Source organism: Stenella coeruleoalba (assembly GCF_951394435.1).
Source record: "Stenella coeruleoalba genome assembly, chromosome: 6".
Lineage (NCBI taxonomy): Eukaryota > Metazoa > Chordata > Mammalia > Artiodactyla > Delphinidae > Stenella > Stenella coeruleoalba.
In genome coordinates, this window is record NC_137151.1 from 78,122,861 (window position 1) to 78,137,369 (window position 14,509).

Sequence of the window (14,509 nt, forward strand, 5' to 3'; positions counted from 1 at the left end):
CTGGTATTGATATATGGCACTACACAGAGTATTGGCTAGTAGGGAGCTTACTGGAGCCTCCATGTCCTGAGTTTTCATTGGTGTTTCATTACGTACAAATGACTGATTGAATCACTGATCAAGTGGCTAAACTCAGTCTCCATTCCTTCTGCCCAGAGGTGACCTTTTTTATAACATGGATGGTCTTCATGGTTGGTCTTTATGGCGTGACCTACCCTCACCAGGAGTCACCTTGTTATCATAAACCATCAGGTGCTCTTGAGGTTGAGGGGCCTGCCACGAGTAACAAAAACACTCCTGTCACTGGGGAAATTTCTGGGGTTTAGAGGTTGTCTCCCAGGAACCTGACAAAGGCCAGACATCTCTCTGGGCTGAGGCCAAATTCTTTATTATACATTGTGCTACGTTGTTTCATGGTTAGAAGGTAACAGCACTGCCAGGAACCTCTTTTTCTCCCAAGTTTCATATGCCATGTGTCTGTTTAAAATTCCTACTCTTTTAATCTCTTTTATTTTCATTTAGGTTAGTTGTCTATTTTGAAATAATTGAATGTGGTCTTCAATTGAAGACATTTTCATAAAGGGTAATAAGTTATTTTGCCCTCCACTTCAGTCTGATCTTAAGACAGAGTAGTGATTTACAAAGGGAGACACATTACAGTTAAATTTGATGTGGTTTGCTAGGCACACTTTATTTTCATCTTATAAAGCATTGCATGTGAGTACCAGAAGTCTGATTGAAAGGAAGTAAAATCAGTGGAGCAATGAAACGTTAACAAGGTGGGGGGCAATTATGCTAAAGTTATGTAAATAGTTTTAGATTATGTATAAGTAATTATGTTTTTCAGAGTAGTTGACAGGGCAAAAATTAGATTGCTTATTCGTTTGAGACTTAATTTTGATTTGTTTTATTTTTAAAAGTCATAATGGTAGTCTCATTTTGAGATTTCCATTTAATTTCTTGCTTGAAGGTTATTACATAATGTAGCAGAACTAAATTGTACCTTCTTAATGGTAATGCAGGACATAAAAATTTTGAATTGGCTTTAGGTTTTATACTAGAATGCCTTTTACCATCTTTTTTGTGTTAAAGGCATGTCTTTGTAGTAAGAACTAAACTTATTTAAGCTTATCTTCCGCTTGCTTCTCTTTATTTCCTAAAGGGGTAGTTGATAAGTTGGTTGATTAGCAGACACTTGTCAAAGTGGGGTGGTTCATTTTAAATCAGCCTCATTTTAGAAATGTTTTGTACCTATTAAATGCATCCGTGGTGATGAGGAAAAGAAGAATTGCTAGGAAAAAGAAAAATTGCTAGATATATTATAGCATGTATGCAGTTTGACATTCTTTTCAGTTATTTACTTCGTATTGTCTCTTTTAAGCATGAACTCAATTTTAAAATTAGATAAATCTGTAAGACTGAGCCATGTAATGTACTAGGATTCCATGTCCTTCTTGTACATCTTTTTGTTTTCTCTAGAGTTAATAACTGTTACATACTTTCTTTTGCTTGATTACTATTGTAAAAATATTTGAATATTTGTTTCTCATTGCTAAATTCTTTTTTGCCTGGTTACTCAACAGCAGTCAGTTTTGAGCATCTTTATTTTCTAGTAGGGTCTAGGATAGTGTTCTGAATCAAATAGATTCTTTAATAAGCCTAGTAGATCTGAGGTGATCTGAAATGTATTTTTATTTTCCCTTAAGGAAAGGCTACATTAATGGGTTAAATTAGATTAATTCTGGTCTCTAAATTTGACTCCAGATGAAGTAAAGGGATTCAAGTTGTATGGCATAAAGAATTAAGAATTTTGAAATCCTTAGATGACCATATTTTTCCTCTTTAGTTAGAATCACATTGTTGCATTGTAGTTTTTACTTGATTGATGCCTTTGGCTTTTAATTCTGTTGAGGGTATAGTTTCGGTTTACTACTGTTCGGAGGCAAGAGAATGGACATCATTCCTGGAAATCTTTTATTTTAGGTTTGACTGAATATATTTGTGCTGTTGATGCAAAAGAATAATTGTACCAAGTGCATCATTTATAGTATTGAAGTTATATATTGTTAAAACAGTTAACTTTTGTGAGTTCTTGTCTACCTAAAGTTTCATTTAATTCTTGGAGTAACATGTTAAGTCTTCTGCCACAGGTTAATTTATGGATATAGTAAAGGGAAACTAACATTTAGTAGAGTTAATGAGATATAATTGACATTGTGACATTGTGTAAGTTTAAAGTGTACAGTGATATATGGCACGCTCAGCCATATGTCCATAGCAGTTGGGCTGACTGCTGCTGCTTCTTTTTTTTTCTTCCCTTTTATGTGTTTAAATTTTGATACACACTGTTGATTTGATACACACTGTGGTCATTTTGATATTACAAAATGACCAGTGTCTTAGCTGACATTTTTCATCACGTCACTTAATTACCATTTCTTTTTTTGTGGTGAGAACCTTTAGATCTACTCTCTTAGCAGCTTTTAAGTATATAATACAGTATTATTAGAGGTAATCACCATGCTGTACTTTAGATCCCCAGAACCTACTCATCTTATGACTGGACGTTTGTACCCTTTGACCAACAACTCCCCATATCCCCCAGCCTCCGGCCCCTGGTAGCCACAAGTCTACTCCTTCTGTGAGTTCTGCCATTTTTACATTCCACATATAAGTGAGGTGATAGAGTATTTGTCTTTCTCTGTCTGACTTCTTTCACTTATCATCATGAACATCATGCCCTCAACATCCATCCATACTGTAGGATATGGCAGGACTTCCTTCTTTTTCATGGCTGAATAACATTCCATTGTATATACGTGCCACATCTTCTTATCCATTCATCTATTAATGGACCTTTAGATTGTATCCATATCTTGGCTCTTGTGAATAGTGCTATATTGAATATGGGAGTGCAGATGTCTGAGATCCTGTTTTCATTTTCTTTGGATATATGTTCAGAAGTGGGATTGCTGGATCATATGGTAGCTCTGTTTTTAATGTTTTTGAGGAACCTCTATACTATTTTCCATAGTGTGTGCAACAACTTTATTGTCCTGCCAACAGTGCACAAGGATTCCTTTTTCTCCAAATCCTCACCAACACTTATCTCTTTCTTTTTTTTTGATGATAGCTGTTGATGAGGTTATATCTCATTTTGGTTTTGATTTGCATTTTCCTGATGATTAGTGATATCGAGCACCTTTTTTTGGTACCTGTTGGCCATTTGTATGTCTTTGGAAAATGTGTATTTAGTTCCTCTGCCCAATTTTTAATTGGATTGATTTTTTGTTTGTTTTTTGCTATTGAATTGTATGAGTTTCTTATATATTTTGGATATTAACCCTTATGTATATACATGTTCCTTTTCACCTTTCTCTTTGTTATTATTTTTTTCCTGTAAGATTTTCTGTTTTCTAACATACTAGGTATTTACTTGTCTTTCTTCCACTAGAATTTAAGCTCTATTAGAGATTTTTCCCCCCTTTGGTCTAACTTGTTCATTACTGTATTTTTAATACCTAGAATAATGCTTGGTGTACATTTAAGTGCTGAAAAAATATTTCTTGTATGTGAATCATTATTACTACTCCAAAGATGAAATAGTCTCTGCTTCTCAGAAATGTGTGGTCTCAGTAGGACAGAGCCTCTGAGATAAAATGAACACATAAAGTGTTTAGCTTGACATGTTGGACGTGAAGTACTCATTAATTGGTAATTATTGTTGAAGAATAAGAAAAGAAAGAACAGAATCAGACATTTCAGATAGAAATGACCTCAATAAAAGAAAACTGCGTTCACATCTTAGGAACTAGGGTAGATACTGTTTAGGGGTACATTGAAAAAATAAGGTTGGAACTATATTGTGGAGAACAACCAAGACATTTGGATTTTGTTTTGTGTGTAATGAGGAGTTACTGAATCTTTTTAAGGCAGAGGTGTCATAATGAAAGTGGTAGGTTTGGAATATGAAGTCCTTGAGGTTGACTGGAGATCCTTCTGCTGTAAGTTTAACTGGAAATTAATAAAACATTTAGCAAATTTATAATAAATAATAAAACATTTGCAAAATGATAAATTATGCTCAAATTTTAATGACTTCCTCTCAAATTGGTAGTATATAATTATCATTTGATTATAGTGTGTATTTTGAATTATTTATGGAATTGCCAACTTTTAATATACTTTCCCATTTAAAACTAAAGCTTTGATATTTTAAATCAAGATGTTTATATTGGTAACTAACTTACTAAATATACTAATATAGGGCAGAGTGTGTTTAGTCCAGCAAACATTGGTCAACCACGAAAGACAACATTATCTCCTGCCCAGTTGGATCCTTTTTATACTCAAGGAGATTCTTTGACATCTGAAGATCACTTTGATGACACTTGGGTGACTGTGTTCGGGTAAGGTTTCTAGATTATTTACTTAAAAAAAAAAAAGCTCTCACATTTTCTAATGAGTATTATCAAACATAAAAAAACTAAAACAGTGGCACAGCAAACACCCATATGTACCGACCACCTAGATTCTGCAGTTGTTAACAGCTACATTTGTTTTATCTACTATTAATTCATCTTTTTTGTTGTTGGTATATTTCAGAGTAAGTTGCAGACATCAGTACATACCACCTTGACATTTCAGCATGTATTTAAGTAATGTTTGATTTTTGTATTTTAAGTAATGTTTTAAGTAAGGTTTAAGTAATGTTTGATTTTTAATAGTTTTTCCATCATTTATCTGTGTGCCTCTTCTCAGATTATCTTCTCTTGAGCACATTTGCTGGATATTGGAAGAGGGTTGGTTGTCCCTTTAGACTTAGGAAGCTCCTTTCTCTCTTTGTTGTGACTGTGTCTATGCTTATATTGGACTTAACCAGTTTTGAACTAACAGATTGAATTTCATTTGTATATATATGCATACTATTTCACAGGGTTGATACTTTCTAGCTACAGAATATTGAATATTAATAGAAATTGTGCATGACAGTCCTAGTTGAATGGAGTTTTAGATCTAATAAAGTACTTTAAAGCGTCTTAGAGATCATATTGCATCATTTACATATGAAAAACCTGAGATATAGACAGATGAAGTGATTTACTCAGAGGCTTACATCTAGTTATTAGTAAAGCTTCATCGAAAACCCAGGTCTTTTATTTTCAGGCTGTGATTGTTTATACTGTACTACATAAGGTTGGTTTCTGAAAGTGTGATGTCATACTGTTACTGGACCTTACTATATTTAGTTTTGGGGTTTAAAAAAATATAAAAACATGTGAACTCCTTGAAGGAAGAACAATGCCCAGTAAATAAATATTAGTGGACTTTATATATTCAATTTATTTAAAATTCAGAAGAATGTGTAAGAATATGGTGAAAAGTTTTCCTTCCCACTTTTTCCCCCAGATAGTTTTTCTCCCTTGTAAGGCAGTAATTGCCACCTGTTTTTTGTGTAACCTTTCAGAGAGATTCTTTGTTACTGATTCTGTTTAGGTAGTAAGCAGGGTCATTGCTTTCCCTTGTTCTCCAGAAAGGGCACGCTCAGCCATATGTCCATAGCAGTTGGGCTGACTGCTGCTGCTTCTTTTTTTTTCTTCCCTTTTATGTGTTTAAATTTTTGTATTCTCTTGTGAAGTAAGTGGCTGTATGTTTTTGAATGTGTCTGTCCACTCTCAAGTGTTTTTCAGGTTCGGTAGTAATGGTGTCATTTTTAAGATTCCTCAGTAATTAGATAAATTACTTGAAGTACTTCTGTTAGCCCTTCATTTTTAAGATGTACACTTTCCCAGCTATTTATTTTCTGTTGGTTTTATGTTTCAGTAACCCTGCATATAAGTTTAATTGCAAGCACAGAAACATTTTCTTCTAAGGGATAAAATATTTTATTTTGATTATTTATAGGGAAGTACATCTAAAGTACATTATATATCTTCTTCCTTTGATAATTTAACTTTTTCCTGCTGATTCAGGGTCATCATGAAATACCATTTATTGTTGTAGGGTGATTCTGTGACAGGATATTCTGCTGCTTCTACTCAGAGTGGTCCTAGACTCTTGGAATTATGTTTTATTTCTCAAGTGCCTGCATCACTTGCAACCATTATTTCTCCCTTTCATTTTAATTTTTTTTTAGTTCTGCTTGCAGGCATCCTGACTCATTTGTTGTTTTCTTTGGGATTAGAAATCTTATATCCAAATTTACGTAACATAAAATAAATTTCCAGTCCTGAATGCAGTGAGTATTTTAGTCACATAGATTTTAACGTGTGGAGTTTCTCATTTATTTTTGTGACTTACATTTTTTCCTTTAGGTTCTAATCCAAGCTCCAGATAACTGAAGTTACTGGTTAAGGAAACTCCAGATTTTCAAGCTGAAAATAGCTTTATTATTTGGACTATAAAAGTTATATCTCATTGTAATATTCAAAGCATACAGAACTTTATAAAGAAGAAAGTAAAAATCACTTAAAATTTTCCCATACAGAGATATGGCTATTAAAATTTTGGTAACAGTCCTTTTAATTGATTGTTTACCATTGATATTGGTTCGGACTGTATTTTTGTTTCAGGAATACATTTCTGAATTTTCAGGTAGTGCTCAATATATATTGATATGATTCTATATAATTTAAAGTTCTTTCCCCTTTAATAACCATAGTAGTATATTGCAACATTTCCCTTTCTCTCTCTCTCTCTCTCATGGATGTGCACACACACACACACACACACACACACACACACACACACACCCATGTAAAATAAGTTATTTACAGAACTGTAACTTCATAGTACTTTTCTAAGGATTATGATAATGACAGTGAGAGTAGAAGGTGGAATTTGGGGCTGGAGAAAAGTGGCTGAGTCAAAATTAATTTTAACATAATTTGCTTTTGGGTGATGGGCAAATGAATAGATTTAGCTAATATAGGGGAAAATAGGATGTTCAGGGTCTCTTATTAATGTACTAGACAGTTAGGGGGAGTTTATTGTGAAACACTTGTAAGGTAATTTGCATTTGTATTATCGAAGTTGACTGTTCAGACAACTTTTTGTCCCCCCCAACCCCAGGTTTCCTCAAGCATCTGCTTCCTATATATTATTACAATTTGCACAGTATGGAAATATCTTAAAACATGTGGTAAGTCTTAATTCTTTTCATTTCAAGATTTAAGCTGAGGAAAGATAACCTGTGAATTGAGGGAAAACTTTGCTGCTGAATGTTGTCTGTTTTTTTCCAAACTTGAAAATTTTTCTTTTTTTTAAAGTTTTCATAGGATGTATCTATCTATTGGAGTTTGGAAGGCTGGTAGTTGCATAGTATTTGATAAAAAGGGATAAAGAGAGAAGATAAGCAAGAGAGTGAGAGTTTCAGGTTTCCCCCTTTTAAAAATAGTTCACAGTCTCTTAAAAAAGATCATGCCAAGTTTTCCAATTTGAGCTTGTTTTATTGGGGATAAAGGAAAAGGGAGATGTTTCTAACTTAGAGTTCTTAGAGCTTTTTTAGCTTGCCAGTTATAAATAACAAATCTTTTTTCTATTACTAGAAATTGACTTAACTCCTATGCAAAATCAGATTGATGAATACAGTTTTTAAAAAAATTTCATAGCAAGTGTTGATAAGACCTTTTTATAAGAAACATTATCTTTTGAGAATTACTTTGCTTTCAGAGAATATTTGTCACATATTCTTTATATAAGAGATTTGAGAACTATTGAAATGTATTGAAATAGTTTAATAGGATTTTTGTTGAATCCTAGTATACAGCTTTTTACAGGGCATCAAATAAAAAGTGGAAGCAGATTTATTTCATATGTTTCTGTTTTCTAATAGAACTCATTAAGTTTAAATTTTGTATACTTTGTATTTTAATTTAAGAGAAAACTTCATTTTTTGCAGATGTCTAACACAGGAAATTGGATGCATATTCGTTATCAATCTAAACTGCAGGCCCGGAAAGCTTTAAGCAAAGATGGGAGAATTTTTGGAGAGTCCATCATGATTGGTGTAAAACCATGTATAGATAAAGTAAGTTATTGCTGGTGTAAGGAAAGCAGTTTAATTTATATGTAGTGCACAAGTCTAAGTACTAACATGGGTGGTTATGGCACTTTGCTTCACTGTGCCTCTTATTTTATAAAATGTGATGGATGATGTTACAGCACTCTTTTATGGTAAGTCAAAGATATTTAGTCACAAGACTTTAGAGGTAATACACGCCAACCCCTTCACTCTACAAATAAAGAGGCCAAGGAGACTTAGGTAACTTACCCAGAGTTGTTAAGGTGAAGCCTACATTCTAGGTCTTTTAACTTTTAACCCATTCCCTTTTTTGTGCAAAGCAACTTCAAATTCTTTACCTCAAAGGAGTGGTGCTATTTCAGAATGAAATATTTCATAAGAATGGTAACTGAGGGTTAACTTCTAAAAGCTGAAGCTTTTTATTAGTCATTTCTACTTTAAAATATTTAAATATTATTATATATTTGTATACTGATAAAATAATCCTGGGCACAATTTAAACTTTGTGGCTTGTAAAATCATGATCATTCTTTAAGTAAATATATGTGAACTTCTGCTACCTACCAGGCACTGTGCTTGGGACTTACGTATACACACTAGTGCACGAAGCAGACATGGCTCCTGTTATCATAATCTAGGATCACTGAGTAGTTGTGTAATTATTACGTTGTACTGTAGCAGGTGTTTGCAGAGGCTAGAGGAAAATTTGGGGTTACTGGATACTAAAAAGCACTGGACTTTGATGCCCCACACCCCTCAGTTTCCCTAAGAATTCTTTTTTTCTTACTGATTTTCCGTAGTGTTTGTTAGGAGACTCTTACTCTTGAGAGTCTATAGTTTTCTTGAGGATATTTGAGGTCATTCAAGTGAGATTTCTGGTTGAGCATTAGATCTCATATGCTAGCTGAGAAGCACATACTGTTTTCTCAACCCTAAAGTTATTTGAAAGTTTAATTAGATTAAATAAAGTACGCTACTTTTAATGAAGTTTTCTTTGTAAGTAGGACATAATAGTGGATGATATGTATTATGTTAATAAACAGAGAAGTTCTTTGTCTTTATTTTTCTAGAGCGTTATGGAAAACAGTGACAGGTGTGCTTTATCATCTCCATCTGTTGCCTTTACACCACCAATCAAAACCTTAGGTACACCAACCCAACCTGGAAGTACTTCTAGAATTTCTACCATGAGACCTCTTGCTACAGCATACAAAGCTTCTACTAGTGACTATCAGGTATTTTAAAGATTGGATAAAAGAATATACTTTAAGGGCTGCAGTACTTAGCATGTTTAACTTTTTCATTGGATTGATTTGTATGCCATTAAATATTTCCTACTGAAGTTGATTGGCTTGATGAAACCTATAAACTTTGCATTTTTAAATTTCCTATTTTAAAAATTAGAATTTTAGCCAGTTGGAAATTTATCTTGAGTTTTTAAAAAAATTCTTTGCCATTTTAAAAAACATTTTGAGAGTTAATTAGTTTAGTTTTTTCTAAGGTATGTTGCATACGTAAAAAGTTTCTCTTGTGGACGTCTCTGGCATGAGGGAATGTTAAATCCCTGTTAAATTGATAACTAAATTTGATGGTGTTGCAAATGAAGAACCTCAGATTGGAAGTAGCTTTGGTTATCAAAAGAAAACATTGACCAGTCCCCATTTCAAAACTTCTTATTTCAAAAAAGTTTAAAGGAAAAGTTCATTATATTCATGGAAGAATGCTAGAAGTATTATGACTGTCATTCAGCATGCTATTGTTGCCTACTTAATTAGCCAGTAGTTCTGAACTTGCCTAGCTGCAGACACAGGTCCTGAGATAGCAAATAAAACACTTTAGTAGGGCAGTTTGACTTCCCTTGAAATTTGGGGATCATTCTAGAACTGGTTTAATTTTTCCCTTTAGTTTTTTTTAAACTAGTGTTTTAAAGTCCTTATCTCTTTTAGCTTTTGTGGTGTTTGTTCAGTTTACTAATTTAAGGAGCAGATGTAATTTGCCTTGCCAAAGGAATACAATTTTGTTATTCTTAAAAGCATAAGGATGTTCCAAGCAAGCCTATATTTTAATTTTTAAATATATAATTTATTGTTGCAAATCCACTTTAGTGTTTGGCACTTTTAAATTAGCCATTAACTGAAGAATTGACTATAATACTAAAGAAACCATAATCTTACAATTGTGTGTGTTTTTTTTAATAGGTTATTTCTGACAGACAAACGCCAAAAAAAGATGAAAGTCTTGTATCCAAAGCAATGGAATACATGTTTGGCTGGTAATACAGTAAGAGCTAAGAACTCAGCTACAAAGGAGAAGGTTGCCACAATAAAACAGACTTAGCAGGGTACTGCTGGGTTTCCTTCGGTTAGTTATATAACCACTCTTGACAGTATCGAATAGCTGTCTCATACTTCCTTTAGAAGCCTTTTTCTTAAAGGATACAGCATATTTGTAGCTCGCACTTTAAACGATGCTTGAGATACATTTTAAAGAAACAAAAAATCCCTGTATATAAGATTTTGTGCTTTCTGTGATAGTGCATGCTTAAGTGCAAAACACTCATTGATTATTGTAAATTATGTAATTGAGTTTGTAGTGAGGCTTTGTAGTCTTCATGAGTTGGTGAGGTGAATTTCATGACGGGTAACTGTACAGCTGATTCTGACAAGACACAAAGATTATAATTAATTTGAATTATGGTCTTTTAATTTAGATGGTATTTAATATTTTAATTATCCTTGTTTATATTTGTCCTGTCATGAATTGTCATCTTTCAGTCTTGTAAAACCAACACAGCCTTTGAAAAAACCTACCGAAGTTTCTTGATAATAAACTTGTCGATTATATGTATTGAGCAGTTTTTGAAAGGGTGATTTATTAATTAGTACAAGAAGTTTGAAGTCTTCGCAGAAATAGAGAAAATATGTAATGAACCTCCATCCACCTGTAATCCAGCTTTAATAACCATATAACCATCACTATTTTCTTAATTTCTAATATCCAGTCCTTTTAAAAATTTCCCAATTGTTTCCAAAATTTGTTAAATTTTATGTTTGGTTTGTGTGAGTCTCTGTCGAGACTAGGTCTACACAGTGTATTTGGTTTTGTCTTTGGAGTGTCTTGAAGTTTAAATTAGAGTTCCCCTGCTTTTCCCCACCGTTCAGTACACCATGATTTGTTGAAGGAACCATGTGAGTTGCCTACAGAGTGCACCACAGACTGAATTTGATCTAAACAAGAATAGCATTCTTGTTTAACTAGTTCTGTCATTTGTCCCATATCCTAGAAGTTATATCTAGAGAAGGTTAATTAGATTCTGCAATCTCATTTTTTTGAGCAAGAATACTTGATAGTAGTATGGTGTACTTTATGTCAAACGATGAGGCATTTAGTTCTGGTTGTCCCACTTTTAATGGTCCTCAGGTTGTTCATTGGGCATGTGGGCAAAAGCCAAACACCATCATTGGAAAGTTCCCCATAAACTTTTTACATAATGTATTTAAAAGCATGCATTAATGATACTTGCCTGAATCAGTTATTTCATTAAGATTTGCAAAATGAGGACTTTCCAAACCTATCATTCCTGTTGCATTTATTAGTTGGAATTCTTTCATATAGAAGAAACTTGTCGCATCCATCCATTAGGGCTATTTGGTTATCATGGAATACATTCATACCAGGATAGCAGGATAAATATTTAATTCGTTTCCTTTATCAGCTTTCAGAGTTATTTTTGGTGCCCTGGCGACCTCCACTGCTGTCCTGAGTTAAAATTTTTTTTCCTTTGGTATCACTATGCACTTAATGGCTTTTTTTTTTCTTTTTTAAATTCACTGTTTCAGTCACTTGCAGTCATCACTCTTTTATTCAAATTATCCTCCTTGGCCAGTGAGAACCTCATCAAGCTGGCACTTGTATGAAAAGGAGGTTTTAATTGACATGATATTTCACCATAATACATGTATCTAGGTAATCTGCATCTTTCTTTATCTTTAATACATATCTATAAAGAATAAAGTAACACATTGTATAGAAGGTTTTGATACCCTTTTTAAATCACAGCAAACTACCATTGAAGACTTGTTTAGTTCTCTGAGATGAAGTGAAACTAAGGAATGTACTGGCATGGATGAAAATCCATTTATCATTACATTTATAGAGTATTTTTCATCTGAAACTTTTAAAGTCTTTTCCACCTTAAAATAGGAGTATATTTTTTATCCTGTTTCTTTACATACAGAACTCAGTTATTCAAGGTAGATCTGGATAGTTTTCCTATTAAACTGTTGGATTTGTATTTGAGTTATACACATTTTTGTAAAAGGGCTGTGGGTTTTATTTTTGAGAGGGCATTTTATTTCCGTAAACCTCTGTGGAGCATGAAGTTTGCTTTCTGGCTAAAAATATTTGTTTGCTATGTTTGGGTTCGTTATTTTTACCCAGTATTGTATCTTACCTGTCTTTGTATCCATCACATCCTTTATTTAAAAAGAGCCAGGAAATACATAAATATATCAAACTAACACTTTGTATACCTCAGACTTATACAATGTTATATGTCAGTTGTATCTCAACTTAAAAAATACAATAAAACCAACAAAAATACAAAACAAAAGTAAAAGCCAGGAAAATCTGAGGAAATAAACTGCCACATTTTCCAGTACTATACAAAAACAGTAGAATCTGTGAAACTGGAAAAGTTACCTTGAAACAAGCCTCATTTTAAAGTTCAGAAAAGCTGATTTCACACAAAAATAAGTAACATAAAACTGTAGTCATGGGACTTCCCTGTGGTGGCACAGTGGTTAGGAATCTGCCTGCCAGTGCAGGGGACACGGGTTTGAGCCCTGGTCTGGGAGGATCCCACGTGCCGCAGAGCAGCTAAGCCCATGTGCCACAACTACTGAGCCTGTGCTCTAGAGCCTGTGAGCCACAACTACTGAGACCACATGCCACAACTACTGAAGCCCACGTGCCTAGAGCCTGTGCTCCGCAACAAGAGAAGCCACCGCAATGAGAAGCCCGTGCACTGCAACCAAGAGTAGCCCCCGCTCGCCGCAACTAGAGAAAGCCCGCGTGCAGCAACAAAGACCAAATGCAGCCAAAACTAACTAACTAAAAAAAACAAAAAAAAGTATAGTCATGCAAAGTTGTTAAAAGAAAAATAAAGAGGATAACGAACAAAATTTCCCATAGACATTGAAAGCACACCAGAAAGGCATGCACATAAAATAGATCAAAATTATGACCTGTTATTTAAAAATAGGTTCTAAGATGTTTTGGAAATGCTGCAAAATATGAAAGGATACTAAAAATCAGAATTTGAAGAACTTGGGAAAATACTAGAAATAAAGGAAAAAAATTTAGAAATGAAGACTAAACGAGAATACACACAAAAGTAGATGAACAACAGATAATGCCTTATGGAAATACAGTGCAAAAAAGGATGATGGCTTTAGAAATCAGAAAGAAAAGGTATAGAAAGGATTTATAGAAAAGTGACATTTTAGAGATTAAAAAAATATAGTGAACAAAACTGTATGAAGAATACTTTGCTGAAAAAGAATATTTGGAGCTATATACTGGAAGAACATCTTGTCTACTAAGAATATTTTCCCAGATATAAACTGGGTTTGGCTATCTAGACGAAAACAGTGACTTAGAAAAGCAAGACTTAAGTACAGTACTGTGCCAGGAGAAAATGATACATTTAAGATATTTGCGGGAAAAAAATGTGAGCAGATTTTATATCTAAGAAAACTGATCTTTTAAAAAATTGAGGTAGCAGTGGTTTATAATCTGTTTTTTGTGTACAACATTGTAACTTGACTTCTGTATACACTACAGCATGCTCACCACCAAAAGTCTAGTTTCCATGCAATTGACCCCATTTACACATTTCCCCTTCCCCCACCCCCCTTTCTCCTGTGGTAACCACCAGTCTGTTCTCTGCATCTACATGTATTTTTTTTTTTTTTTTGTGGTACGTGGGCCTCTCACTGTTGTGGCCTCTCCCGTTGCGGAGCACAGGCTCCGGACACACAGGCTCAGCGGCCATGGCTCATGGGCCCAGCCGCTCCGCGGCATGTGGGATCTTCCCGGACCGGGGCACGAACCCGTGTCCCCTGCATCAGCATGTGGACTCTCAACCACTGCGCCACCGGGGAAGCCCTACATGTATGTTTTTGATGAAACTGATTTTTAAGTAAAAGTCATTGCTCAGACAATATCAGTATGCAAGAATTCAGGAAGTTTCCTTTGAGCGCTTCCTGAGAAGTGGACTAGAGAATGTGCTCAGACAAGCTAAATAACTAGGAAGATGTTGACATAAAGTCTGCGGTGAGCATTAATTTTGACATCACATCACTAGACCAAAGTGCTGACCAGGTTTATTGCTTGAAGCTCAGCCCATTGGGTGGATTTTCCCCTCATCACTGTCATTCAAGTCCACTCTGAATCTAATATGGCAGCAGTCAGGTTTTGGCTTAC

General features: G+C 34.2%; 1 protein-coding gene across 4 annotated transcripts in view; it reads left to right on the forward strand.

The window, feature by feature from the left end:
- Positions 1 to 12,682, forward strand: part of NUP35 (nucleoporin 35) — a 38,295-nt gene extending 25,613 nt beyond the window's left edge. For all 4 annotated transcript variants that reach the window (XM_079923468.1, XM_079923469.1, XM_079923471.1 and 1 more), the window contains 5 exons: positions 4,268 to 4,409; positions 7,072 to 7,141; positions 7,901 to 8,029; positions 9,094 to 9,258; positions 10,222 to 12,682. In XM_079923468.1, coding sequence (XP_079779594.1) covers positions 4,268 to 4,409; positions 7,072 to 7,141; positions 7,901 to 8,029; positions 9,094 to 9,258; positions 10,222 to 10,299 — 584 coding nt within the window. In that variant the 3' untranslated portion in view covers positions 10,300 to 12,682. The remainder of the gene's footprint in view (positions 1 to 4,267; positions 4,410 to 7,071; positions 7,142 to 7,900; positions 8,030 to 9,093; positions 9,259 to 10,221) is intronic.
- The last annotated feature ends 1,827 nt before the right edge of the window (positions 12,683 to 14,509 follow it).